Source organism: Boleophthalmus pectinirostris, unplaced genomic scaffold (assembly GCF_026225935.1).
Source record: "Boleophthalmus pectinirostris isolate CB_2022bp ecotype Guang Dong unplaced genomic scaffold, ASM2622593v1 HiC_scaffold_17, whole genome shotgun sequence".
Lineage (NCBI taxonomy): Eukaryota > Metazoa > Chordata > Actinopteri > Gobiiformes > Gobiidae > Boleophthalmus > Boleophthalmus pectinirostris.
Window position 1 is genome coordinate 15,352,019 of NW_026571115.1, and position 27,735 is coordinate 15,379,753.

General features: G+C 37.7%; 1 protein-coding gene across 1 annotated transcript; it reads right to left on the bottom strand.

The window, feature by feature from the left end:
* axin1 (axin 1) lies at positions 1-26,400 on the bottom strand. The gene is made up of 12 exons (XM_055153066.1): positions 26,266-26,400; positions 21,951-22,775; positions 19,082-19,219; positions 17,048-17,144; positions 14,825-14,962; positions 10,019-10,309; positions 9,296-9,486; positions 8,641-8,802; positions 7,101-7,334; positions 6,384-6,491; positions 3,629-3,781; positions 1-2,695 (listed from the first exon to the last, which is right to left on the bottom strand). The coding sequence occupies exons 2-12, from the start codon at positions 22,682-22,684 to the stop codon at positions 2,557-2,559; spliced, it is 2,385 nt and encodes a 794-aa protein (XP_055009041.1). The 5' UTR covers positions 22,685-22,775; positions 26,266-26,400; the 3' UTR covers positions 1-2,556.
* Between the last annotated feature and the right edge of the window lie 1,335 nt (positions 26,401-27,735).

Genomic DNA, 27,735 nt, shown 5'->3' on the forward strand with positions numbered 1-27,735 from the left:
TTTATTGCATGTATTTATTGTCCAGTACCTTTCAGTGGTAGCCATGCTAGTTTGTCGGCTGAATCAGGTCCAGTTTTTGAATGTGCTGGTTGATGACAATTCAAGTTTTACATATTTACATAAAACATGGAAGAGATTTAAACAAAACACGTAAAAGCAGAGTAGCGATGTAAGGCTAGACTTTGTTAATATGTTCAAAAATGTCATGAACACAGTAATAAAGGCACTCTTGTTTATACACAACACAACCTTTAACAACTGAGGGCTTCTGCAGAAAAATGATGCAAAACATTCATATTTGACAAGATAAATAAAGTAACATTACAATATATTAAATTTATAGATGTCAACGTAATCAATAAACAATGTAAATAAATAGATCTTTAAAAGGTGCTCAGTCTGAATAGAGAAGAAAATGTCCAAGGTCCAGTTGTGCAACAGGCTATAATCACTGGGGCTATTGAAGCACAATGTCCCCACAGAGAAATGACTGCAGCCTTGAATGTCTTCAGTATGGCCTGTTGACTTGGATGTTGATCTGTGTTATGCTAATATATATTTTTAATGTTGAAACAGCATTCCTCCATTTTATAAGTGCATTACTGAGCTTTATTTTGCCTCACAAAATAAAATACTACTCATACTTACTTTATGCATTTCACATTAAACATCAACCTGTCTAATTCATGGAAAATGAATGTAATTATAAATGTAATATGAGCTAACAAAATCACAATGTAATGGTATTGAGAATTGTTTACTGCCAAAATCATGGTTCTGTTAGGATTTAACCCTGGTTAAAGGTGCACTGCGTAACTGTTCTGGTGGAGGGTCTGACACCTGCTTGTTTCTATGGATATTTCATTACTCTGCCATTAAGCAGCTCTACCCACCACCAGAAAAGTTACAGAATGTACCTAAATTTTGATGTACGTCCTGGTTTAGTTATATTCACCGTTCATCTCTTTCTGATCGCTTATTAATGGTAGAAACAAAATAATATTCCTCCATAATGGTAATTCAAATTTTACAGAGCTTTCATATCTTTGGTAACTGGTCAACTCCTAGATACCCTAGCAAGACAGCATAGATGTCTCAGTATATTCCATATTGAAGCTTCTGGTCTCACATGTTCATGGCAATTTCTAAATGATAATTTTCCTACTGACCAACCAAACATATCAGTGTATCAAAAACTCAACAAAACAACAAAAACAAATCAAGATGGTGCACTGGGCTCCCGTGGAAATGTGACCAAATCAACATTACAATTGATTATTTTAGTTTTTATACACCCCACACATAAAAGAATTGATATAAAGCACTACAGATTGCTCATTGATACAGTGAGGGCCAAACTATCGCTCATACAGAGCTAAGATACAGAGGATGTTTCACTGTGAACAATAGATCATTAAGGGCCAGGTAATACACTTGAATGAACTGTAAACATGATTGTCACATTTCAGAAAAGCCCTCATTACATCTCAAAGATGTGGAAGCTAAGCGATCGGGCACTTCCCTTCAAGTATTAGCATTTCAGTGTTTCTTAGTGCTAAAGGCAAAATGTTAAATTAGATACCAAAATTTAAATTTACACCAGAAAATGTACATGTTACCAAATTTAAAGAATATTTGTGATTACAGCAACAAATTTAAAGATGAAAGATGCAAACTCAGTTACAGTAAAGTGGGAATATTTATATAAATTAATGTGTAAAATTAAGAGATAATTGGACTTTAGACTAGACCAATATGTTTTTATTGCTGATCCCAGGACCTATTTTTAGTATTCAGAGGAATGGTCAATAAGTGCTGCAAATATTTTAGTGCTGTTAACTACGAGTCATTTTCTCACAATTATATGATAAGAAATTAGTATCTGTTCTACAAACACAAAGCTTAAGAATTCCACATTCAATGCAGCATCCCCTTGCTTTAACACACATTTTTGTTTAATTTATTCTGGTGGTTCCCCCAAACTAAATATGGGCCTATGCTGGAGGCTTAACGTCGATACCTGATATCCTCTACAAGAAAAATATCAGTCCAGTCTATTGGCCAACCAGTATATTGGTCTATCTCTACACTAGACAGCTGTATCGCAAAAACAAAAACTAAAGGATACAGTGGTTATGACGTAAGTGCAGTTGGCTTGAAGCCACAACGTAAGTAGTGGTAAATGTAGTTTGGAAAGCTACAACTGAGTTCATGAGGCTGTTACATAAACAGCCCTAGAGCTCATCTTCAGCAAGGGAAACAATCCTGCTTTTAAATCATAATAATAAAAAAACAAAACACTGAAATATTTAAATAGATATAAAATTTGCTTCTTTTAACACAATCTGTACACATCTGGTAACAATACACATACAAAGAGATTCTTAGAAAGAACACACCCTTCATACAAAAATAAGTAGCTCTTTTAGTTTGACTACTAAACTGTACAATTCTTTTGCACTTAAAAAGTCTTTTAATGATGCCGTTTAATCACCTGCTGTTGCATTCATCTCAGCACTTCCTGTTTCCACAGCTCCACACACAGTCCTCCTCTTATCAACTCACACTTGAGTAAATCTTCTCCACTTTCCCGATGATCTTTTCTTCAAAAATGGGCAAAACCGCATCATCTTCACGCACCTCTTCAAACACCACTCCACAGTCGAACTCATCACTGACCTTCTTGAAATAGTACCTAAAGTAACACAAAACAAGTCTCAGACTGGGGCTGTTAGAAGAGAGATTATTATAAGTTAAAGAAAAACAAGTGCCCACATTTTCTGATACTCAAAATATAAACGTCAATTCCATGACTATATTATAAGTGCTGGACCAGGAAGATGCAGTATTTTTTCCAGATAGTTACAACTAAATGTATATTCTATTGTACTGATGTTTTAGTAGTAATATAAAATGTTTTTTTTATTAAATGACCATTAACAATGTAAAGCACAAGAAAAGTCAATGTCCAGTTTTGTAACATGAAGCTTTACTTAATCTTACTAATCTACTCTATTTACTAATCTGCAGATATGGATTGGTATAGCCAAATACTGTACGTAAAAGTGCCACTGTGGAAGTTTTTTGGTTGAGGGTCTGTTATCACTTTGTCTGAAAGGTCCATTGTGTGGTAGTAAACTTATCTATTTCCATGGAGACTAGTAATAGAGCAATATTAATATACATGCAAGATTAAGTTTAATGCCATACTGTGGAACATTCCAGGTAAAACTAAAACACTGCCATGGAGACAAGCAGGTAGTTGGCCCTCCACCAGGAACAATTACATAGTGCATTTTAAAGTAAGGCTGTTGTTACTTCAAAGTAAATATGGATGATATGGCAAAAACACATTTTTTTCTACATTTTTAAAAACATCAATGGGTTTAAAAGTATTGATTTCATGAACATAAACACAACAGACCTCGAGTGAGTTAGATTTAACAGAAAAATAGTCAAATTTCTTCCTCCAAAGCCTGAACTCTGCTCCAAACCACATGACAAATTTCTGTTCATTAAAATCACCTCAGCGTATCACGAATTAGACTTGACTGAATCTCAATCATTCAATCGATTTAAATTCTGTTAACTGCTCAGCCCTGATCAGGAGTAACTGTCCATAACTCACCTGTAGTTTCCTTTCTTTGTGAGCAGCTCCTTGAACTGTCCGAGCGTCACGACCCGGCCTCGCTCCACGCTGGTCGTATACGGGATGGGCTCCTCGCACAAGTAATACGCCACTGTCATTTTATCACCCGGCTGCTTTTTACTGGCTCTGTGTCTGTAAATAACAAAACATCAAACATTAGACATGGCAAATAAAAACATATTAATCAAAGCAAGAGACAATTAAGTTTTATTACCAGCTTAGGAAAGAAACTGCATAGTAGCTAAGGTGCTGCTTTGAAGATTTGGAATTAGAGCAGCCAATTAAAATGTGAAAACAAAAATATCAAACTTTGGCAAAATAAAAACACATAAAGCACACACAAAAAAGAAAAGAAACTGACAATAAAAGAAGAGTTTATCTATTAACCTGGCAACCCAAACTGTATATACTTCATACCATTCATGCATTTCAAACTATAACCTATACTTGTAATGCCCGTTCGGGTTAGGCTCTGTGCGCAGTAGTAGCATGCTAGTTAACTCACTGTGTCTCAAAGATAACAGTGACTTTTATTAAAATCGTAAAACATAAAATAAACAACCTATTAAAATTAAACTAAAATAAAGACTAACAGATTATTTTTGTAGAATACTTCAGCTTGTGGCATTGTTGCAATAGGCTATTTATTATGCCTCAAAATTAGCATTGGCATTAGCATTGACAAGGTTACATGCTGCCATTCCGACATACCGCCACTCCGACACTGACGTCTAATTGTCGGAATGGCAGCATTTCCATTTTTTATCAAATGCACCTGCACTCCAACATTTTTTTTTTTCTTTGGTCGGAGTGGCGGCCTGATTTTAGTCCTGGTTTAGTCTTGGTTTAGTCTTGGTTTAGTCCTGTTTTAATCCTGGTTTTAGTTCTGGTTTAGTCCTGTTTTAGTCCTGGTTTTAGTTCTGGTTTAGTCCTGGTTTTAGTTCTGGCTTAGAGGCATGGCCCCGTGAGAAGACATGTACATGCATCGTTTGGGAGGAGGCTCCAAAGTATGAGTAGGTTGTTAGGATGGCGGCATAAAAAAGTGTCAGAATCTGGGCATTGTTGTTGTCGGAATGACAGAATGTCAGGGTGGGGGTCTGTTGGAGTGGCGGTATGCCGGAATAAGGGCTGTACCCCCATTGAGACAGAAACATCTCTCTTTCTAAACATAGAAATATCCTCTGCTGAAGTATTAGTTTTATTTGTGTACTTTTTAACATGTTGTCATGACATTCACCTGCAACTCTCTGCTCACTGTCTTATCTTTATCTATTTATTAGTTTTAGCACGACTCAGCAAAAACCTCTTAGAGATAAAACTGGACCAGAAGTAGAGACGCTAACAGTGAGGCTGCTATTGTGCACAGAGCCTATTGATGCAAGCAAATTTATCATTATAGCATGACTGATTGTAGAAGTCAATGAACAGCTTAATATTTTTCTAGGCTGGCATGATTCCTTGACATGTCCCACTGGGAGGAGGCCCCAGAGAAGACTCAGGACACGCTTGGGGGACTATCTCTCTGGGCTGGCCTGGGAGCGCCTTTGGGGTTTCACTGGAGGAGCTGGAGGAAGTGGGGTGAGGAAAGTCTGAGAGTCCCTGATTAGACTGCTGCGAGTGGGTGGATGGCATGATTCAGATACAATGAAAGTATCTCATTATTTAAAGCAAACTTCAAGAGGTATTTAATTGCCACAGGTTGCCACAATTAATATTAAAATTAAGCACAAAGCAGAAATCATTGGAGGATTTCAATCACTGTTAAACTGCCTTTCATCAACCTCTTGAGCCCATTTAACCCTGGTCTAATGACAGCATCAAACATCTCAAAACACAAAGGCTTTTGTATTCATGTCAACAACCCCATTCTGTTGAAAACAAAACAATCAATTTTGCCTCAATTTTCTTGCTAAAAATATTCCTGGGTACATTTTATTTTGTTCCATTTTCTTTTAAATTGGTCAGCCACTTTTATACAAATACAAAAACATGTTTTGGGAAGAAGATCAAAAGTAGAGCTACTAATACTATGTTTGTTTTGAGCCAAGGGAAATGAACTGATAGTCAACACAGAAAATTTGCTATAATAATTAAAAAACAAACTAAGAAAAATACATTTTAAAGATGCATTATGGACCTTTTCTGCCTGCCTCAGTGGAAATGGGATTGTTAACTGATGATGTCACTTCTGGGGTCCAACTAGAAACTTCACAGCTCATTTCATTTCAAGCTTTATTTTTCATCAAACAAGAGACAAATACGTTTCAAAAATACCTTTTTAACCACAAATTGCATCAAATATTTAAATAATGTATTAATCTAGCTTCTAGCAACATTACTGCCAGACAGTTTTCCATAGGTCCAAGGCATATACAATGACACTAAACAATCCTATAGAAGAGTTCAATGCTATACGATGGAATATTTCAGGCAAAACAATAGCATCTCCCTGAAGACTTACAGGTTGGCAGGTGACATACACGCCACCAGAAAAGCTATGCAATGCTACTTTAATAGCTTTCTGTCATTCTGTCATTCTGTCACTGTCAAAACAACATATTACATAAAAACTGTGTTTGAAATAATGGGGCAAAAAAGATAGGCTGATATTTTCTAGTCTTAATCAATAATTTGAAGCCATTTTATTGTTTTAATGGCAGAATATTATAGTAAATCTGGCACCAAAATCATCTTATTATAATTGTATCAGAATGAATGTGTGCAGTGGACTTACTCAGACTCAGAAAGCTCACTGTCTGAAACAGCTGGTACCACATTCACAGGAGGACATTGTGTTGGCCGGACTGCAGAGCGCCCCCTTTGGATCACCTCCATCACATACCTGAAGCAAGAAATACCACAAACGTTATTTAGAAAAAACAAAGTAGAACAGGTCATGCTGTTGTTTTATCTATTCACTTTATCTGTTCATAAACAAGATGATGTAAAATGTTCAACATAAAAAAAGAAATATAAACATGTATGGTGTGGTGTTTTTTGCTTAAAAGTAATTCCTTATAATACCTGCATATTTAGGAGTTCTTTCCTCAAACAGAAAACACTCTGTTGCACCTTGTGATGTCATGTGGTAATACAAGCAGTGCTCCATTGTGTTTTTAAATTCCATACACCTTCACTAGAATCATTTGGATCATTTCAGGCCTGGAAATGCCAGTTCACTACTACTGAACAAAAGGTAAAAGGTAGTTGTTAACTTGAAAACAGCCACTCCAGGACATCAAGGTGGAACAGAGCAATTTGTAGCTTTGGAGATGTAGATAGATTAATAATAAAGGATTACTCAGGCATGTGTGAATGAAACAAAACACAACTCCAGTGATGATTTCGATGAGGTAACAACGTTCTAACATGGCTTAAAGCTCACAAGCATCTATTTAGGTCAATAAAGGACCTTTAATGCGTTGATAAAAGCCAGAGATTCAGAGTGTACCTTTGCTTGGGCTGCACTGCTCCACTCTTGATGTTCTCCTCCTCGAGTCGCCGGCACACCTCCTCCAGCTGGGTGAGAGGGTTGGGGGCGGGGTTGGGGGGCATGGTGGGGTCCTGGATGAATGGGTGGGATGGTTGGATGTTGTTTCGGGTTGGATGTCCTGCGCCGGAGCGGTCCTTTGAGCACAGATGTAGTCCCTCATGCCCTGTGGCCTTTTTACAACCTGTCATGCTCCTAAACATTGAACAAGAGCATATAATCATATCATATAATACTGAACGGTCTCTGCTGTAAGTCAACTGGCAATCAGGTTTCAACTGCAATTTATCAGAAACAAGCTTGATTAGATTAGAAAATGCCAAAGAGGAATAAGCAAAAATTAAACTGACAGACTATAAAATACATTTAAAATAAATCAAAGTTAAATTAAATCAAGCAAAGTGGAACAATTTAAAAGACAGCTGTGGCAGGGTAACTGATACTTTGCAGTGGCATCACTCTGGAGGTGTGCTACATGCATCTTTATTGGTGGAATGTTCAGCAGTTACCATGGTGAAATACTGCACTTTAGCAAACACAGGCTAAAAGGTTTTAAGATATTCTTAATATAGTCTCAAGAAAAAATACAAAATGGATTTCAACAACACAGTTTCAGGAGCCTGAGATAAATACGAGCGTTCAGTCCTGTTTAGGAGTTTGATTTTCAACAAAAAGCTGAAAGTGACTGACTGAAAAACTGCTCCTTAAAACTAGCTATCTTATGACTGTAATTTTATGTGTGAGAAGCATGTTTAAAGGCACAAATCATCTAACCTTTTGTACTTCCACCTGAATCAGCCTTTTATGAACAGATTGTGTTCTAATAAAGCTCATATTAAGTCTAACTACAGTAACAAAGCTACTATCAGAGTAGTACTTTCAGTTAGCTTCATACCCCCAAGAATAACATCAGCTGAAAAGCATGAACAAAATGTACGTTAAAACTGTAACAGTTATACAGAAATGCAATGCAATGCAATTTATAGAAGCAGGACTCATATATTATTCTTCATTCATGGTCAAATGTCTGGGTGAAGGGTGGGTCAAACACGTAGATCAAATTTCCCATTAAGGATCAATGAAGTATATATCACCTTGTCGAGTGTGAAATGACCAGGAAACATGATTATTTCTTGCCATAGTAGCTATATCCTCTCTGTTACCATGTGTTTACAGTACAGCTGAGCAATTAATGAATTCAGTCATGTCGTGTTTGGGAGAGCTCTACAGCCAATCCAGTCCCAACAGAAAAGCAAGTGGAGCAGAGTTCAAATTTATAGAAATAAATTTGACTACTTTGAGATAAAAGTTGGTCTTGTTTATGAAATCAATAACAATTTCATTTAGTTTTTGAAAATAAGAAATAAAAATGGAATTGAAAATTGGGCACAACAACATGAGTAAAAAAGTGATTAATTTTCTTTTTCATTTTGCACAGCCCTAGCTTACAATACTGTTCAGTAAAATAAGACCAATCTCATTATCAAACCCCTGGACTCACCCGTATGGACTCCTTTTGTGCCGCACCACCTCTTTCTGTCCGTCCATTAACCAGAGCAGGATCTTCTGGTTCTTCTCCACATCCTCCACCAGGCCTGGAGACTCGTATGGACGCACCTCCTCACTCCTCTTACATCCTCTTTTACACGGGCCTCCTCTGCCACTGTGAAGGGAAAAAAAATATTGCAACTAAGCAATTTAAAACTAGGCAATCTACTATAAAATGTTATCAGTTCAGTTTGAGGTGACTTTATTTGTACCTGTAGGTAGATTTGTTTTGCACCAATTTTCAGGTTTGGCATCACAAGCATGACAATAGCATGACATAATCAAACATTCCCATTGGCTCAAGAATCACAAGTTAATAATAAATATATCGTTAAAAATTCCATTAAAATCACAAGAACAATAAAGTGCTAAAAATGTGTCTGTTCAGCATAAGTAGACAAGCAGGTGACTGACCCTCCACTTGAAATGTTACACAGTGCGCCTTTAAACTAAATGGTAATGGTGTGATAATGATGTGTGTTACCCCGAATGTTAAATAATAAACATCAATACTTCCAGTGTATAAAAATGCATTAATGTCTCCTATTGGTTAAATTACATAACAAGACATTGTACATTAACATATCTTTGAGCTGTCTGGCCCATACCTGTAGCCTGTGTTCTCCTGGTTAGTGCTGTATCCCATAGTGTCCGCACAGGTGCGGGGTCTGGATCCATAATGGCCGTCCGCGCCCCAGTGGAGGTGAACTCTGGCCTCGGCCTCCAGCTGCTCTCGAGGCTTCCCACTGGAACCGTGATGGAGGTGATGCTTCCCTGTGTGTCTCTGTGCATGTTTACCCTGCACATACAGAGACGTCGCAGGTTAGTATTATTGTAGAATAATAGAGAGCAAACATGATTTACATTTATTAAACATTAGTATAGCCAAACAGTAGCTATGTTTACATGCACACCAAAACTCTATAGATTATTGTCTGATTTCTGGAGTTATCAGATTAGTGATCTAATTTTAATTATCTTATTTATTTCTGATTGTCATTAGTTTGCCCTTTAGTTTGCCTTTTTTTAGAAAATGTTAAAGATCAAATGAGTTATTAAGTTATAAAGTTTTTGTACTTCTTAAGATTTATTTAGTGGATGTGAACACACACCAAAAATCTATCAAAACTAAATATTTGGTTATGTCATTAATCTAGTTATCTGATTTTTACTGGTCATATAAATGGAACCACTGATATCCAGTAGATTCAATTCTCTTGTTTTGGGAACAGACTGAATAGAAATTACTTGTTTTTCTTTTTTATTAACCTGTTGCAATAATTGAGAACAGTGACGAGCTGCTTTTAACTGATGAATCCTAACATCCATACCTGCACACTGCACCCTGCTGAGCCCATGTGTCTGCCAACTGAGGGGAGGCCGTCTGGGGAGCGGGATGTGGGCGAGTGCCTGTTGCCTGGAGACGGTCCCCCGGGGCTCTTCATGACGCGCTGCACGTGGTCATCCAGGATCGACTCTGGATTCTCCTCGTGAGCGTCTCTGAGGAAAGGACCAGTGTAGATGTCTGTGCAGTGAGGGTTGTAACTGTGCAAGTGACCACCAGGGGGAGGCCTATAACCAGGTATGGAAGTGACTGGGTTTGCTTCATCTCCATCTTCCTCCTCCAAAAGAAGCAAAGCAAACAAGAAAATGGTAAACATTTCAGTTGAAATAACATTTAATAAGTTGTTCAATATTTCCTTTACATAACAATGCCAACAACTCCATCACATAATAGTTATGTTTATTGCTTCTGATCACTTCTGATCTAAACACCAGAAAAGATTTTTATAATGTATAAATAACAATAAATAACGGCAATATAAATTCTTGCCATTTTTGTGAGTTCACAAACTAATTCAATTCAGTACTCAAGAGTACATTAAATTACATTAACTTCTCTGGTCATTATTATGGCTGCAACAATGAATAAGAATAATCATGTAGTCAACTATTAAAATAATCATTAACAATAAAATAATTGTTTGCTGTAATCTGCTGTACAGACTTTACAGCACATGCCAAAAGATGCTGCATCATGAAATAAATAATCATTGATTTGAATTGATAATACAATTGCAAATATTCTCTGATATTCTACATAAAACATTTTAGTAGGTTTATTTTTATCTTGATCTCCTTAAAAATGTATTTAAAAAATCTCAGTGTACAACAGACATAGTCATTTGACTACTACTAAAATATTCATGTCATAAGTTCCAGTGCTAATCAATATTTTTCACTCTTGCTGTTTAGAAGATGCATATTCTCTTGTGACCAGCAGAGGGCACATTTTTAGTCTCTGCATTACACTTTCTTTGTATGTGCTGGTCCTGTCTTTAATCTCACTGCAGAGGTTTGCAGTTAAATTCTGATGGGGATTGGGTGCATGCATAAATGTATGTAGTTTCTAATATTGACGAGTTAAAGCTTAAAATGAGTGAAAAATCAATCCTTTTCTGACAGGAGCATCTTCAGGGGGAATGGTTGAGCGAGCTGTGAAAGACTTGTGTTTATGTGACATGGCAGTTTCTTCACACAACACAAAGAGAGTTGTTTTATTTGCTTCAGGGTTGAACTTCACTATGAGGCAAAGAGGGGCAGAGATAAGAAGAAGGGGATCAAAAGAATAATGCTCTTTGTTTGTACCAACTAGTGAGTTAGAATACGTTTTTCAAATCTAAACACCAAAATTGACTGAGAGACTGAGTCCATGTGAAACACAATAAATCACAAGCCTTTTGATCATCCCGATGAAGGATTTTATGTCTTTTGTAGGACTGTGTTTCCCAACCAGTGAGTGTTTGAAATGGTTTCAGATTAGTAATTGAATAAAAAATGTTCTTTGTAGTAGATTGGACCTTCTTAAGAATGTTTTTTGAGGACATCAGTATCATTAAAACAAGAAAATAAAACCGTAATCATTGGCAATAGACTACCATGGTGAGCATTTATTTGCCTATAGCAGTCAAGGTGGTAGTTTAAGTATGAGAGAAAGATAAGGGGTACTCAAGACAAAAAGGTTGTGGACTGATTTAGAGGACATCATTAAATTATGCTACAATCTGTCAATTGTTCCAGTACATTCACTCTGGACTTAAAATGCAAGGTTTTAAAAGGTCCTACGTTGTGCAAAAATGATTCTTGTGAGGTTTAAGGCATGTTATAATGTTTTTTAACTCCTCAAAAACAGACCTGGAGTTTTGTTTTCACTGACCCATGTTAGAGTAATTCTTTATTATTTAATCTGTTTACACGCCAAAGCTCAAAATGCTCTTTTCCAACTTGTGACGTCATGAAGTTGTGGTTTTCAAGTTAACAGCTACCTTTTAACTTTTGTTCAGTAGAGATTGGCAATTCCAGACCTGAAATCATCCAAAAGATTCTAGTGAAGGTGTATGGAGTTTAAAAACACAGTGGAGCACTTCCTGTATTACCACATGACATCATGGGGTGGAACAGTGTGTTTTCTGTTTGAGAGAAGAACTCAGCCTAAATAAACAAGGTTGTGTGTTAAACAAGTGTGAATGAAACAAAACAAAACTCCAGGCATGTTTTTAGTGAGTAATCAACATTATAACATGTATCAGAAAATAGCATAATATAGGCCTTTAATAACTGATTTATCAGATTTGGGAGCACTATTTTGCAAAGGCAGAAGTATTTCCCTACATTCACCTACACACAAATACATTTTGCTCTGTGAGATGGCAAAGTCAGAGAGGTTTTATTTAAATGGTTAAGAGACCCTTCGACACAACAGCCTGTATCCTCCAGTAACAATGGTGCACATGTTTGTATTGTCACAAGGCTCCATTATGCGCTCAGACTCAATCAGACAAACAATGAGCACCTTAATGAGACAGGCATTTTAACGTGGAATAGCATCAGCAGTCTGTGAGAGAGCAGAATATTATAGATGCAACAGTCAGAAATTGAGGTGTTGCAAATGTAAAATACAAATTGCTGTTTGAGTGTGTTTTGTATTAGGAAAGGACTGTGACGTGCCACTAACAACAATAATGATTTACGTGTGACTCAAGATCACAAATATTCATTTTATTAACATGTTATTTCTACACTTACTATAAACAATTTAAACCAAATTAATTACCATTCTCCACTCTATAGGGATTTCTCGTTTAGGAGTAGACATTAGCAGATCATCAAAATATAGATAATATTGTGAATGTTGTCTTGATGATATGTAAAATATCAATATCATACATATTGTTTATAATTACAAATCTGCAAATATATTTTAACAATAGACACTGCAAATAATGTTGTCATGATATTGAAACTGAATTTAATTTTAATTTTAAATTTTAAACCAATTTCCACAATGATGTAATGTAATTTCTAGCAAAAAAGTTTATTTTTTAATGTTGCCATGCGAATGTTGCCAGACTAGATCAGCTCAAGACTTCTCAACAACAATTTGCTCAGTGTAAATTTTTTTTTTGTATCTAGTCTAGGTGCTTTTTGTAGTTTTAGTATCTATTAATATCTGGGTATGATTTTTCTTACAACCCTAGTATATTTAGAGACTTCTTGAGTCTAAGAGCAAGTCTACTCTATGAAAATTTATAAACAATATCGCCACAGATAAAACGCTAACTCACATTTGAATAGACACTTCTCCTCCAGGTTTAAAGGGACCTGCAGTTTTTATGTGGCAGAACACACAAATGGTCTGCTCCGGGACCACAGACTTGGCGTGCAGAGCTGAGGGGTATTTCAGAAAGCTTTTAATCACCGCTAAAGAGACATCAAACTGGGCTGCCCACTGATCTCGCCTCAGAGTGGAGAGTGAGCAGGTGCGCCATCTGATTTATGGACAAAGCCAGATCGCACACAGGCCAAGTCACTGCTGTTTTTAATCACACACTTAAAGGCTGGCCCCATTATTTTCACACAAGCCAAATGGATTCAAGTATCCTTTGTAAGAGGAAACTTTCAGCCCCACAGCCAAAAACACAGCCCTATTTTGGTTCAAAAGCTGCTCCACAAAACTGCTCTGTGTTACGGCCTTTTCACTGTGAAATGGTCTTCATTTTGGGGAATTTGTGCTACTTACATGAGCACTTATAACAGGGCTTACTTTCATGATGTGAGTGATAAGAGCCACATTACACCCCCACCCTCAGTTTTGATAATAGTTTGAACAGATTACTTTAAAGCCCCACTGTGTAACTTGGGGCATATTATTTTTACTGCACTTTCCTGTGAGCCACAAACCTGGCTTTTATTTGGCCAGGAGAAGGGCCCCAGTATTGCATTTAATGTATCTATTTCTATGTGGAGAATGTTGCATAGTATGGCTTTAATATTTTGTCCAATGTAATCATACAGGTGATGTGGCACTTCCGTAAAGTTATGTGGTGTTGTTTTAAAATACTAGATAATGTTATGAGAACATGTAGAATCTACTAGGAGAGACTGTCCTTTGGTCTAAAGCTCAGGTTTCAAGATTCAATCATTTATATCCATCAAAAGTAGCAAGATTATTGAAAATAACCATTAGATCAATGTAGGTGTAAATTTATTGCCCTTGCCATATATATATATATATATATATATATATATATATATAATTATTATTATTTATTTAATTTTTTTTTTTTCAAAATGCAGAAATGCTAATAAATGCACCTATATAATGCATTGTACCAGTTATTTTTGGACCAAACAGAAGAAATATGAAGAGACTAATCTTATGTTTACTTTTCATTAAATATGTAAATAAATAAACACCTTTATCAATTAATTTGGATTTGAAATAAACTGCAAGAAACAAGTGAAAATAAATAAATAAATACATGAATAATTACAGTGTTTTAACCAATTTCCCAAGTAATGATTTTAAGGCAGTTATTTGTTTCTACAATTCTGCACCCACACCGGTTTGGTTTAATAGCTTGTATACAAACAAAGCACGACTAAAATTGGAATGGAACAACTCTGGTAGTGTTGACTTTCTAACCTTTTTAACCATCTAATTGTTATGTTAACGTGTTCACATAGATAATAAGACCTGTCTTAACCCTGCACTGTGAGGCTTATTTAAATGCACATGACCCCACACTCAAACCCACTGAGCCCCTGTACGTGTGCATATACTGTACTGTACATACCAATCCAACCCTCTGGAGCCACTCGCCCAGCCTCTCCTCTGCCTCTCTCTCCTTCAGAACTCCCTCCAGTTTGCTGATGAGTTCTGCCGCAAACCGCTCCGGATCCACGTGGATATCCTTAAGAATCCGATTTGGGCGCTAAAGTGAAATACAGAAAAATCATACAGTAAATGTGTGTTGTTTTTTGGGCTGACACCTTTTGACCCGGCCCCTCGGAGATGATATGAAGGGAATTAAACATGAGTGAATTTAATGAATTTAAATGAGCCTGCTACTAGATTTGTCTCTTGAATACAAATGAAGGCCGGTGCCAAAATGATGGAGCGAAAATTGTTATACTATTAAAACTAAACCACTGGTCTCGAGACATGGTGAGTGTACGCATGTTTTTTTTTTCAGTTTTAGCATTTATTAGCATTATTTTTTGGTATTTATTTATTTGATACAGTTTTATTCATGTTCTTCTCTGTTTTGGCTTCTAATAGTTTACAACTTAGATTTAACATATTTTAGTCTTGTTTTAGCTCTGGTTTTGGTCCAGATTTTGTCTCTGAGTTCTATCAGTATGAAGAGTTTGAAATCCATGATACTGAAACTATTAATCCATCTGAAAAAAGTATACTTTGTGCCAGCATCTAACCCAGTTTAAAAGAGGGAGAGGGAGAAAAATCTATGTAAAACCTCTGATTAATACAACAGACTCTTAAACAACGGATTGAAATATGTTCCGATAGACTGTATATATAAAAGGACTTTGCTAACCTGCTAGACCCCACATTCCAAATAGGAAATGTTCACGGGGACGCTTCCGACTCTGGCACCAATTGACTTTACATGGAAAATTGTTAACCCCTCTCTCTTTAACAGCTGCAGTGAGTCTCATCATTTCAGTTTTAAATGTTTGTATTAACCCACGCTACATGATCCTGATATTTTTATTTCACTATTTTGTATGTAAATAAATTCCTATGGAACTGGGGTTCAAATCCACTCCTATAACTGCGCAAGCCTCGTGAGCTTCATTTGACTGGAGCCAAAAGCTATGGGTGACATTACACTCCCTTAGTCCACTTCTTTTACAGTCTATAGTTGTACACCTCATGGTCGCAGAAGGGAAATTTGGCTCCTGCATTTGCCCCAACCTTCGACACAGCTTGGGCAACCTGTCAGGAGGTCTCCAAATCAATTATGTATGTTTTAGTTTAGAAACTCATATCAAGAAGGGCATCTGATCGGAGATATAAAATAGACTATATGCAAAGGGGCAGAGGATATGAATATAACGTCAGTAACAATGTCTAAAAATAGCAACCTGGAAGCCCTGTCAATCCTACCAACAAGTCATTATTAATTTGTGGCAGAATCACATGCAAACACGTATGGGAGTTCACCGTACTCATCCACCCATGCATTCTAATGGAACGCTATGAGTGGATTTTCTAATTTGACTTTTTACTCCAAGGCCTAATTAGGACTGGGGTTTTCTCACTGCGCTGAGACAGGACTGAGCTGCAGTGGGAGCCTGTCACTGGGGAGGGCTCCTGTCTGCTCCGGCACAACCAAGCTTATAGCTGCAGAACATAAGGCTGTATTTAGACAAGCCTATTCTTATACTCCATCATAGATCCAATGACACAACATGGCTTTTAAGGTCCTATATTACACAAAATGTAATCTTGTGACCTTTAAGCCATGTTATTATGTTGTTACCTCATCAAAAACATACCCAGAGTTGTGATTTCTTCATTTACACATGTTTGAGCAATCCTACATTATTAGTCTATCTACATCTCCAATACTCTGTTCCACCTTGTGATGTAATGAAGCAGTAGTTTTCAAGCTAACTGCTGCCTTTCATCTTTTGTTTAGTAGAGGTTGGCAGTTCCAGGGCTGAATCCAAATATCCAAATGATTCTCATAAAGGTATATAGAGTTTAAAAACATAGTGGAACACTTTCTGTATTACTACATGACATCACAAGGTGTAAAAGAATGTCTCCTGATTGAGAGAAGAAATCAACCTAAACATGTATGATTTCTTAGTTAAACATGTGAATGAAACAGAACACATCTCTGGGTATATTTTTATATAAGATGTATTATTAGAAATAACTATATTTGCCCTTTAATATTTTGAACAGTAGGAGTGTAAAAAATCTGGCAGGACATGTGGTTAAATAGGAGAGAGGGAGAAAGGAAGAAATGCGGTCAGAAATAGCTTACTGGGATGTGAGGAAGTGGCACGCGACCATTGGCTTTGACACTATCCACAATCTCTCGTCGATGCTGCTTTCTGTATCTGTAGGGCGGCACTCCATCTCTGGAACCAAATACAAAGAGACCTTTAACCAGGAAATCCTCATAAATAAACATTAGTATGAATTTGTAAGCCTGGATACGTATTTAGCCAGGGTGATTATTCAAATAGAGTCCCCTGCTTATCAGAAAGTAAGTTCTGCATTCAGTTTTGCCTCATTTAGTCCTGGTTTAGACCTGGTTTATACGTTGTTAAGTCCTGGTTTAAACCATAGACTGTTTATATAAATGGACATAGCTAACGTGCTAGCCGCCGCGTTCTAAATAGGGAGGTTGCATGCGGGCCCTTCCGGCTCCTTCTGACCCTGGCTCCCATTAACTTACACTGGAATATTGTAGCAGAGCCTGGCTTCAAATTTGCTTCTGTAACCGCTAGCATCGCAAGGTTCATTTGAGCAGAGTCGTACGCTATGGGTGAGGTCATACTTGCTTAGTCCACTTCTTTATACAGTCTATGGTTTAGACTTAGCTTAGTGCTTAGACCTTGTTTAGACATTGTTTAGTCCTGGTTTAGTTGCTTTTTAGTCCTGGTTTAGAGCTAGTTTAGACCAGTCTTAACCTTATTTTGGCTTTGTTGAGATTTACACCTAGTTGCTGGTTCCTGGTTAAATCCTGATTTGCTGTTTTTTTGCCGCATACACTTCATTTCAAACACATGCATAATTCAGATGAACTGGTGAGAATTAATTGTCTCTGGTGAATAAGTGGAGTCTATTGTTTTGTTGGGTATCCTGTAGCTGGGATATACTTCAGACACTCACTTCCTCAGGGGAATATGAAAGAGTAAGGCAGACATTGACTAAGTCTCACTCAGTCTCTCAAAGCGTCTGTACAATTACCATTACATGTTAATGCTTTCATTTCAGTGTGGAGCTGGTCATGCAGAATTTTATAGTCATTTATGCACGTAGCTCTGGACTAATTAGCTGATAACCGCCTCTAATCCATTTGACCACTAAAACATATACATGTTCAGTTGTGGAGCTTTGGAAGATGCGCTGGCTCAATTCCCCAATGTTTTCTCTGCTAGAGCATGTGCATGCCTGGTCTGTACGCTTCCAGGCACTACAAGTTATATAGAAATTATTTAAAGGTCCTATATTACACAAATCTGACCCAAGTGAGCTTGTAGCCATGTTATAACGCTGTTACCTCATCAAAAACATCGCTGGAATTGTGTTGTTGTTTTTTTAATTCACACATGTTTGAGTAATCTTATATTATTAGTATCTCTACATCTCCAAAGTTCAAAATGCTCTGTTCCACCTTGTAATGTCATGAAACCGAAACCGCTACCTTACTTACTTTTTGTTCAAAGATTGTTTAGAAATGGGCAATTCCAGGGTTGAAATCATCCAAATAATTCTAGTGAAGGTGTACGAAGTTTAAAAACACAGTGGAGCACTTCCTCTATTGCCACATGGCATCACAATGTAGAACAGACTGTTTTAAGTTTGAGAGAAGAACTCTGTCTAAACATGCAGTATTTGCATGCTAAATGTGTAAATGAAACAAAACCCAACTCCAGGTATATTTTTTGATAAGAAAACAACATTACAACATAGATCAGAAAATAGTGTAATACACGCCCTTTGAAACAAACATTACTAATAACATAATTAGATGACAATACTGACTCTTATTGGGAGGCATTTGCAATTTCTGATCATCCATTTTGGGGTTAAATGCTATATTCTCGTCTTGTCTTACTTTTAAGGACCTTAGAAGGAGTCAATTATAAGATAATCTAAATGAAATAAAACAAAACAAACAAAAACAAAAAAAAATTTTGAGTTTAGTTTGAAAGACAAATAAATCAATACGAGCAACAACCAGCACAACTTTCCTCCATTCAAAGCGGAACCCAAACACCCAAAACATACGACACAATATAAACATAGTACATTGTCTCATCTGTATGTGTAAAAAGCGGAGACTCACAGACTGCTGTCGGTGAGTGAGAGCGTATCTGCATCACTGGACAAACTCTGCTGCTCGCTGTCGTTGGCGCTGGTGACAGGAGCCTGAGCAGGGTTCACAAAGCACAGGTTCACTGGCTCTGGACATGATGGAGGAGGCCTATGACAGAAGAGATACAGGAGAACTGAGACAAATCCAAATAATAATATGACTCTAATGTTAACAATGCAGTACTGGAGATATTGTTGTCTAGAAGTAATTAACTGTTCTTAAACACCTTTAGTTTATTTTCATTTCATTTAATCCTTTATTTTGAACCCTGGAGACCTTATTTAATTCCTCCCTTTTACTTTCCATTTATTTATCTTTTTGCTTTTAAATATTTGGTATAAATGATACATTTAAATAAATAACTGCTTTCTTATAGGTGAATTATGTAACCATTCTAATCGAGGGCCAGCGACCTGCTTGTCTCCCTGAAGATGCCATAACACTTTGCCATAACCCTAATTAGAAAAAGTTACATAGTGCACCTTTGAGAAGAAATAGATGAGTCAAAATATGTAGCTACATGAACAGTTTTGCAGTGAAGCCTTTCCCGCAGTGAAATTTAACTATTGTCCTAACACTGCACATCCTTCAGAGAGAGTGGCATTGGACTTCATTTGACACTGTTCACATTCTCATTCACAGACTTGGCTGAACACATTACAAGCCATTGTCCACATGAATTATAGATGCAAGAGAAGGTATCAACTTTTTAATTCAAATTAGACTTCCCTGAGGTGATCATAGCACATGCTTTCTTCACTTTTAGGAAGGAGAGAAGAGCAGCATAAGTTCACTATACAACCTTTGTGGCAGACACTTTTTCATTAGCATCCAAACTCAACAGCACTGCATAATCTGCAGAGGGAAATGACAGCGCTCTGTAAGCTCAAGGAGACAAAACGCCACAATAACTGCATCGTCTACAGTTTAAGACTTCACTGTGGGGTCTTTAGTGTCACAGCTGCTCTGCCCTCCTGTCCGCTAATGAAGAGGGAGACATGCCAGGAATGGGGTAGGAGGGGGAGAACTGGCAAAAAGTTATTTCTGAGCTCATTTAACAAATAAGGAAAAACTTGTTTTCTTTGTTTTATTATTGGTCCACTGTGCATTTTTCTGGTGGATGGTCCTCCACCTGCTTGTCTCTGTGGAGATGTTTTTGCAGTAAACTTGTCTATGTTCATTGAGACAAGCAAAGGGAACACCACTCGCTAGTTACAAAAGAGAAGAGGCTCCACAGATACAATTTGCTCACAGCAGAATGAATGTTTTTCCAACACATTTCATATCAATTAAACACTAGTATCTGAATAAGTGTAAGATCAATATGTTAAATGCTATTCTATGTAACATTCCAGACAAAGCAAAAACAACTCCATAGAGACAAGCAGGTGGCGTACGCTCCACCATAAAAAATACATAGTCCACCTTATGTATAATGCTGGCACTTATGTCTTTTATCTTTTAATTTTAAGGTATTTATTTAATTTTCAATAAGTTATTTTTAGACTTTGGTTTGGTCAAGACTGACAGGTTAAGACAAGTGCACTTTGAGACTGGGTTTTGTCTGTATAGTCTTGAAAAGCCAAATAAATACAATATAGAGCCACTGTGAAATATTGGAGAACTAGTGATCTAAAGAACAAGTAAAGTCCTTTCTCTAAAGATATTTTTATAGTTGAAAAATGTAGCTTCACTGAAAAAACCCAAGGGGAAAATCTCTTTAAAAATGAAGGCTGTCTGTCTGTAGCATTATCCAAAAGCTTGATTAATGAAATTATGATCCAAGCTCAAAGCGTTTGTGGCTAATTAAGTCTCTTAGATGAAGGACCACTGCTCTCAGCCATATATAAATCTGCGCCCTTGATACTGTGTATGAAGCTTTGTTTCAAATAACAAGCAACGATAAATAGCCAGCAAAAATAACATTGGTCATGTCTTAAAAGTAATAGACATTTTTATAAGAGAACTGATATTACAGTGTTGTATAATTGCATTTAACTTAATCAGTATTGTATCTTCTATTTTATGCCTACTCTCTCTTTCAAACTGCGTGCCTGTTATTCTTCCATCTTTTTCTTGTTTTGTTTGTGAGAATCCTTTACAAGAGAATTCTCCTGCTGTGCGGGATCAATACATTTCACACCATCCTTTCTTAAGCCAATAAAATCAAAGCAAAGAAAAGCTACAAGCCTTACAGAAAACCTTTTAAATAAACTATTGCCAAAGTCTCACTACTGCAATGATTCATCTGAATACTCATACATTTGTTGTTAAGATTTCTAACAAATATATTCATATTATTATTAGTTCAAAGAGCCCCCTGCCCCCAAAAAATCTACCTTTATTTGGTTAAAAGTTTGGTCTCAATGAATGTACAATATAAATAATCACTGACTAGTTGACTGCTAAAATAATAGTTGCAGTCACTATCCATATGTTCCTGCCTACAATTAAATACAGTACAAGCAAATCACTATACCCCATTTCAAAGTAGGCTGATTACTGGAAGCCAAAATAAAACAAAAGATAAAGAAATGGCTACCTGCACAAAGGTATCCCATGTTACACTCCTATTCTGCCAGATAAAAGTCGTTTAGCTCAAACCCCTTTAACTTCACCTTCAAACAGTAAGTAAAGCTGCTCTCGACAACACAGGAGTAAACAGAGAGGCGCTTCACACAACCCCATCCCTTTCATGTGAGCGGTCTCCAGAGTCATGCATTCACTCTCTTTTCATTTCAAACTTCTCACTCACGCTGGTCTGGGGCTCTCTGGGTCATTTCTAATTCAGCAGTTCACAGGAATACGCTGTGAAGAGATACAACTGAAGTGGATTTACCTGCTCTCCTTCCCATCCTGCGGTCTGGCAACATGCGGTGTCTCTATCACATCTATTAGAGAGTTTTGGTCGCTGGTTGGCTTTGGGCTTTCTCCGCCAGTTCGTGTGTACTCTAAGTATAAGTCCGATTTGAGGAATAAGGGATATGTGTTTTCTTCGATCATTGCTTGGATCTCTGTTTGGGCCTGGTCAAACATGGCAGGGTCAATGTGATGTTTCAGAACACAGTCTTTGATAAAGGACTTAGTGGCTGGTTTAATCTGCCTGGAGACTATCCCACTGTTGTCTAATATGTATTTCTTATAAATTACTTTAGCTGTTTTCACTTTCTTTTCTTCATAATCCTCGCTAGTTTCAAGTTTACGGAAGCCGCTGCACGCAAACCAAAAATCCAACATGTCCGCACACTCCTCCTGCCTCAGAAACATTCGAAACAGATTGATCCCGTCTTCGTCGTCCAGGAGGGAGTGCAGAGACTCCGCCCACTTCAGGTAAGGTGGTGTTGGCGAGGCACTGCCTTCCGGTTCATAGCCCAAATCGAGGTCTGGGCGCCGGGGAGTGGCCACAGAGGCGTCACATTTAAGGCTCTCGTTTTTGGAGGAAAAAATGGGGTTGCTCTGTTGTCTGCCATCGTTCCACACCAGCTCCCCCTCCTCTCCTGGGACGGGGGGTCTGGGGGCGTCCTCAGTGAAGCTACCTCCAAGGTCCACTGAGAAGGAGGGGATGATGCTCATAGTCACAGCATCCAACACCCGCGTCCCCACAGCGCCACCTAGGCACAAAGATATGCTCCTCTCCACCACTTAGGCCACAGCAAAGACGCACCTGTAAAACAAAGGAAAATTATATTAACAAATCTGCATGACAGCCCTCGTATCACCACAATGTAAGTATCTTGCCCTTGGACACAACAGGAGAATTAGGACTGCAAGATAAATTGAAAAGAAATTGCAATTTATATGGTTCAGCAGCTCCAGTCAAATGAAGATTGCGATAGATGCTAGTAGTTCAGGTCCAAAATGACGAGGCTCATTCCAGCAGTTACAGAGAGAGAAGTGACAATTTTCCAATGTAAAGTCAATTGGAAACTGAGTAGCAGGAAGCACCCCTATGAAGAGCAGGTTAGCTATGTCCATTTATACAGTCTATGCTACCAACTGAGCAACTGCTGCCCCAAGTCTTAAATAAAATGACATTTGAGATTTGAATGTAGGCCAGACTTCAATCTAATAATCCAAATGGACTGACCATACTGACTCGCTGTGTCAGCATCTGTCAATCCCTCCATCTCAACAGTTACACCACATTATGCATAAGGCCTACATGAAAGCACATAATGTAATGGTTGTTCATGTATAATGCGGTTTGATTTGTAATAAGGCCGTCACTCCTGATTTCTGCATCAATGTCCCAGATTTCTTTTAGAGTAATCCAGGTCAAGAGTCAGAGCTGCAGAGCTGTCAGTGTTAATGCCTCATGAATCGTGACTAGCTTACATGACTAAGAACTCAGATTTTTCAGACAAATATTGTGATTTTGATTTGCAAAATACTTTTTAAAATCAAAATTCGGCTCATAGTGCACATTCTACCAAGTCCAGAAGCATTAACATTTGAGAGAAGACTGGAATGTGAGCTGTTAAACTATTACAGGAAACCCATGCATTTGAGAACTGTGGGGTTAAATTAAAGGGTTAGAAGGATTTATACATATTGCACTATAGAGACAGGATATTTTGTTCTCTGCAGATAATGGGCCCATATTATGCTAATCTATGTAGTCTGAGCTAAATTATAATGTTGTGTGAGTTGTGTTTTGTTTCATTCACACATGTTTAACACACAAACCCTACATATTTAAGCTGTGTTCATCTCTCAAACAGAAAAACTTGTAATGTCACTTGTAATACAGGAATTGCTCCACTGTGTTTATAAACTCCTTATCACCTTTACTAGACTCATATCTAAAATTTCAGACCTAGAATTGCTAATCTCTACCAAGATGACATCAAACGGTAGCTGTTAACTTGAAAACTCACTTCATCACATTCTTAACATCACAAGGTGGAACTAAACATTCTGAGCTTCAGAGATGTAGACAGACTAATAATAAAGCATTACTCAAACATATATGAATGAAACAAAACAACTCCAGGTATGCTTAAAGCTCACAAGTTAATGTTGCGTAATACAGGACCTATAATTGCAGAATTTGCAAATTGCAGCCATGTATCTATGATAAGATTTGACTGCAATGAATCTAAGATATATTCTGTCCTAATTAATTTTAGACTACACAAACTCTGACATGTTTTTTTTAAAAAATAATGATTCCTATATGGTCTTGATTTTAGTCTCCTCCTTTTACAGTAAGTATGTACACTGTATCCTCCATTTTCAGGGTTGGATGTCTTGTTCAAGGACAAATGTGCTCATCTTGGGATTTCTTTCTCTCTGCCAACACTGAGACATGTGGGTTACTATCTGCCATTACATCAGGGTCTAATCTCAATGTAATAACCAACATTATGCAGCTGCCTGTCTCATTACAACCGGACGCCTGTGGGGCACGATTTCCACAACGTAATTTTGTTGCTTAATGTACATTTCTGACCTGAGCAAATCATAGCTGGGTTAATTTCCATATTTTTCTATTTTAAATATATTATGCTCTCTCTATCGTAAATAGCATTATTGCAGCAACTGTCAATCTGGTGAGCTTAAGGGTACACCACACGCCCACACACATCCTATCCAATGCAGTTAATAAACAATATGAAGGCAGAATGATAATGTAATTGGCAAACTATTAGTGTTTTAATTTAAGCACATTCACTGAGCATTAGACAATAGCAAATATAGTTAGTTAATAACGGGATATACGTGATAATTACAATGACAGCATCTAAAATGAGGTCATGCCAAAACCAGATCTTATACATCTGTGTACATCTGTTCCCCAGGAGCCAATTACAATAGACTAATATGGATATGATTGCCTGTAAGACAGCAATCTCTACATATCACATTACGATGTTAGTGCATGCGTATCAAGATTTGCAATCTATTCCCAGAAAATAATTACATGACGCTGTACATGACAATTTGAAAGAGATAAGGCAAATAATTACATCCATACATGTCATGTTCTCTATACACTGGACAGTGGTGTGCACTCTGAGCTCATGTCATCTCCCAATGCAGTGAATGACCTGGGGCTATAGCCAGATAGAATGTACGCCCCCATAACACAAAACAGACTACATAATCGTACAATTCAATATATAGGTTATATTTTTTAGTTATGATGAAATAGCTTAATAGTATGGGTAGTAATAATTGTAGTATTCACATAATCAGTCTTCATCTGTGATATTGTCTGATTTTTACCAGCTAAAACATTAACTACAGTGATTCTGGTGAGCTAATTCTCTGGTATTAAATACATAAGATATATATTTTATTTATCATCAAATAGCCTGATTGTATAGATAGTAATCATTGCAGTATTCACATATTTCATCTTGATTTTTCAGATTTTTACCAGTTAAAATATGAACTAAATTGATTGTGGCGAGCTAATTCCCTGGTTAGGCTAAACGTTTCCTTTTTGCGCACATGGCTAATATAAAAAATACCTATCCTAAGACCACATCATGCGGTCTGAAGATCTCAGTAGTATTTGAGCAGAGCTGAACAGGAGCATGTCGGCACCAGAGGGATGTTCGTTTAGCCTTTATGCCAAAATAAATAGTCACAGGTGTGCGCCCTGACAGCTAGCGGTGCAGGCGAGGGTCGTGATTGTAACAACCCGCTCATCAAACCGCCCTTTGAATAAATCATAGGAGGTCATAGTTTGTTCGTTTTGCTGCTTTTTGAAGTGAGCCCGGCCCTCTCTTTCATCACATTCATGTTTTGGCCTTTAGCAGGACGAGCCGAACAGAACAGAACAGCGGCGGTGAGTGGGGGAGGGGATATAGAAACAAACTCCTTGCGCGCACACACTGACACACACTGACACACACTGCCAGGGCCTCTCCAGCAGCCCACCGACAAGTGCACAACTTTGTCACAGTGTATTCCGCCCACCAAGATCACCGCTATCCGTCCTTACACCCGCTTCACTCCGCGCGCAACGCAAAGCAGCGAATATTACCCACGCAGTCCAAAATTACAGAGGGAATCCCGTGGCAGCTGAAGCGAAACACATTTACAAACAGCAAAAGCGATGGCACATACGCTACAGTATCTCCCGACTACCGCAATCCCAATCTCTGAGCGGCAGGCTGACACAAGAAAAGTGCAAAATACTTCACCCGTGGGAGTATCCTTGATGCCTTGAAGACGCGCAAGTCAAGGCGAATAGCGACATAGTTCCATAGAGCGGCGACACTTTAAAAATAACAAAGAAAATCAGACCGCTCTCCACCTCTCCATGGCTGTGTCTGCTGTCTCTCACAGTCTGTGCGAATCCAAGGCGAGCGGAGCGGCGGGTAAACAGCGCCTCCACCGTTCACTACAGACACTACAGGTCAGCGTCAAGAGAGTCCAGTGCTCTCTCTCTCTCTCTCTCTCTCTCTCTCTCTCTCTCTCTCTCTCTCTCTCTCTCTCTCTCTCTCTCTCTCTCCAAATCTCTCATCACTTCAAAACGCGTGGTATACACACGTAAAATAACACCAGTCAGACCATAAAGGCGAAGAGTAGTGCAGACGACAATCCCCTTTCACTCAATAAAATCAAGTAGGCTACATAATAAGGCATACAATTTGAGCTGCATCAGAATTGTTCAGCCCCCTGTTCCCTACGGCTCAACATGTCTGAGAATGTTACATATTTAAAGCATAAAAATCTCCACAATATTCTTGGAACCAAACCATAAGTTATTTATAATAGTTATTTTTTGATAAGTTAATGTGGTTAGATTAGCATTTTACATTTAAAGGTCTTATATTACACACAATTAACTCTTGTGACCTTTAAGGCATGTTATAAAGCTGCTATCCTCTTAATCGTCTGAGTTACATTTTGTTTCATTCTTTTTTTTTTTTTTTTTTTTTTTTTTTTTTACTTTTTACTTTATTAGTCTGTCTATGTCTTAAAAGCTCAAAATACTATGTACCACCTTGTGATGTCATGAAGGTTTTTTTTTTTTTTTTTTTCAATTTCAGAACATGTTTGACAACAATGATAAATGCTATGGATATTCTATTATCTGAATAACTGCAGCCGTTGCAATTTGATAGTTGTGCCAGACTACTATGTACTGTGAAGCCCTACTATGAGTCACAGTTTATGCTCTGAGTACATCTCTGACCTTGAGATTGCATGTTCTCCTTCTGTGTAGCTGGTTATGTCCAGTTTTGTTCATCTATAACCCATGCACGACTATTCCTCCAAACGGGCAATTTCTCGGACATCCTGGCTCCAGATAATCCTACTGCGCTGAACTGCAGTAGCTCAGTGCTCTTGAAAAATGACCCCCGCCCAAAGGGCCCATAATATGCTATTTCCTGATCTATGTTATAACGTGTTTCCTCACCACAAACATTCCTGGAGTTGTATTTTGTTTCATTCACACATGTTTAACACACAAATCCTACATATTTAGGCTGAATTCTTCACTCAAACAGAAAATTGCCCTTCTCTGCTGAACAAAAGGTAAAGTGCAGCTGTTAACTTGAAAAATACCGCTTCATGACATCACAAGGTGGAGCAGAGCATTTTGAGCTTTGGAGCTGTAGACAGACTAATAATACAGGGTTACTCAAACATGTGAATGCAACAAA

Bases quoted from the DNA above. Each gene is read 5' to 3' on its own strand.
- axin1 (XM_055153066.1), bottom strand. From the start codon at position 22,684: ATGAGCATCATCCCCTCCTTCTCAGTGGACCTTGGAGGTAGCTTCACT. The intron at 9,487-10,018 runs GTATGGATGTTA...CTGTATGTGCAG, and splicing joins CAGCAGGGTGCAGTGTGCAG to GGTAAACATGCACAGAGACA. The intron at 3,782-6,383 runs GTAAGTCCACTG...TGTTATTTACAG, and splicing joins AGTGAGCTTTCTGAGTCTGA to ACACAGAGCCAGTAAAAAGC.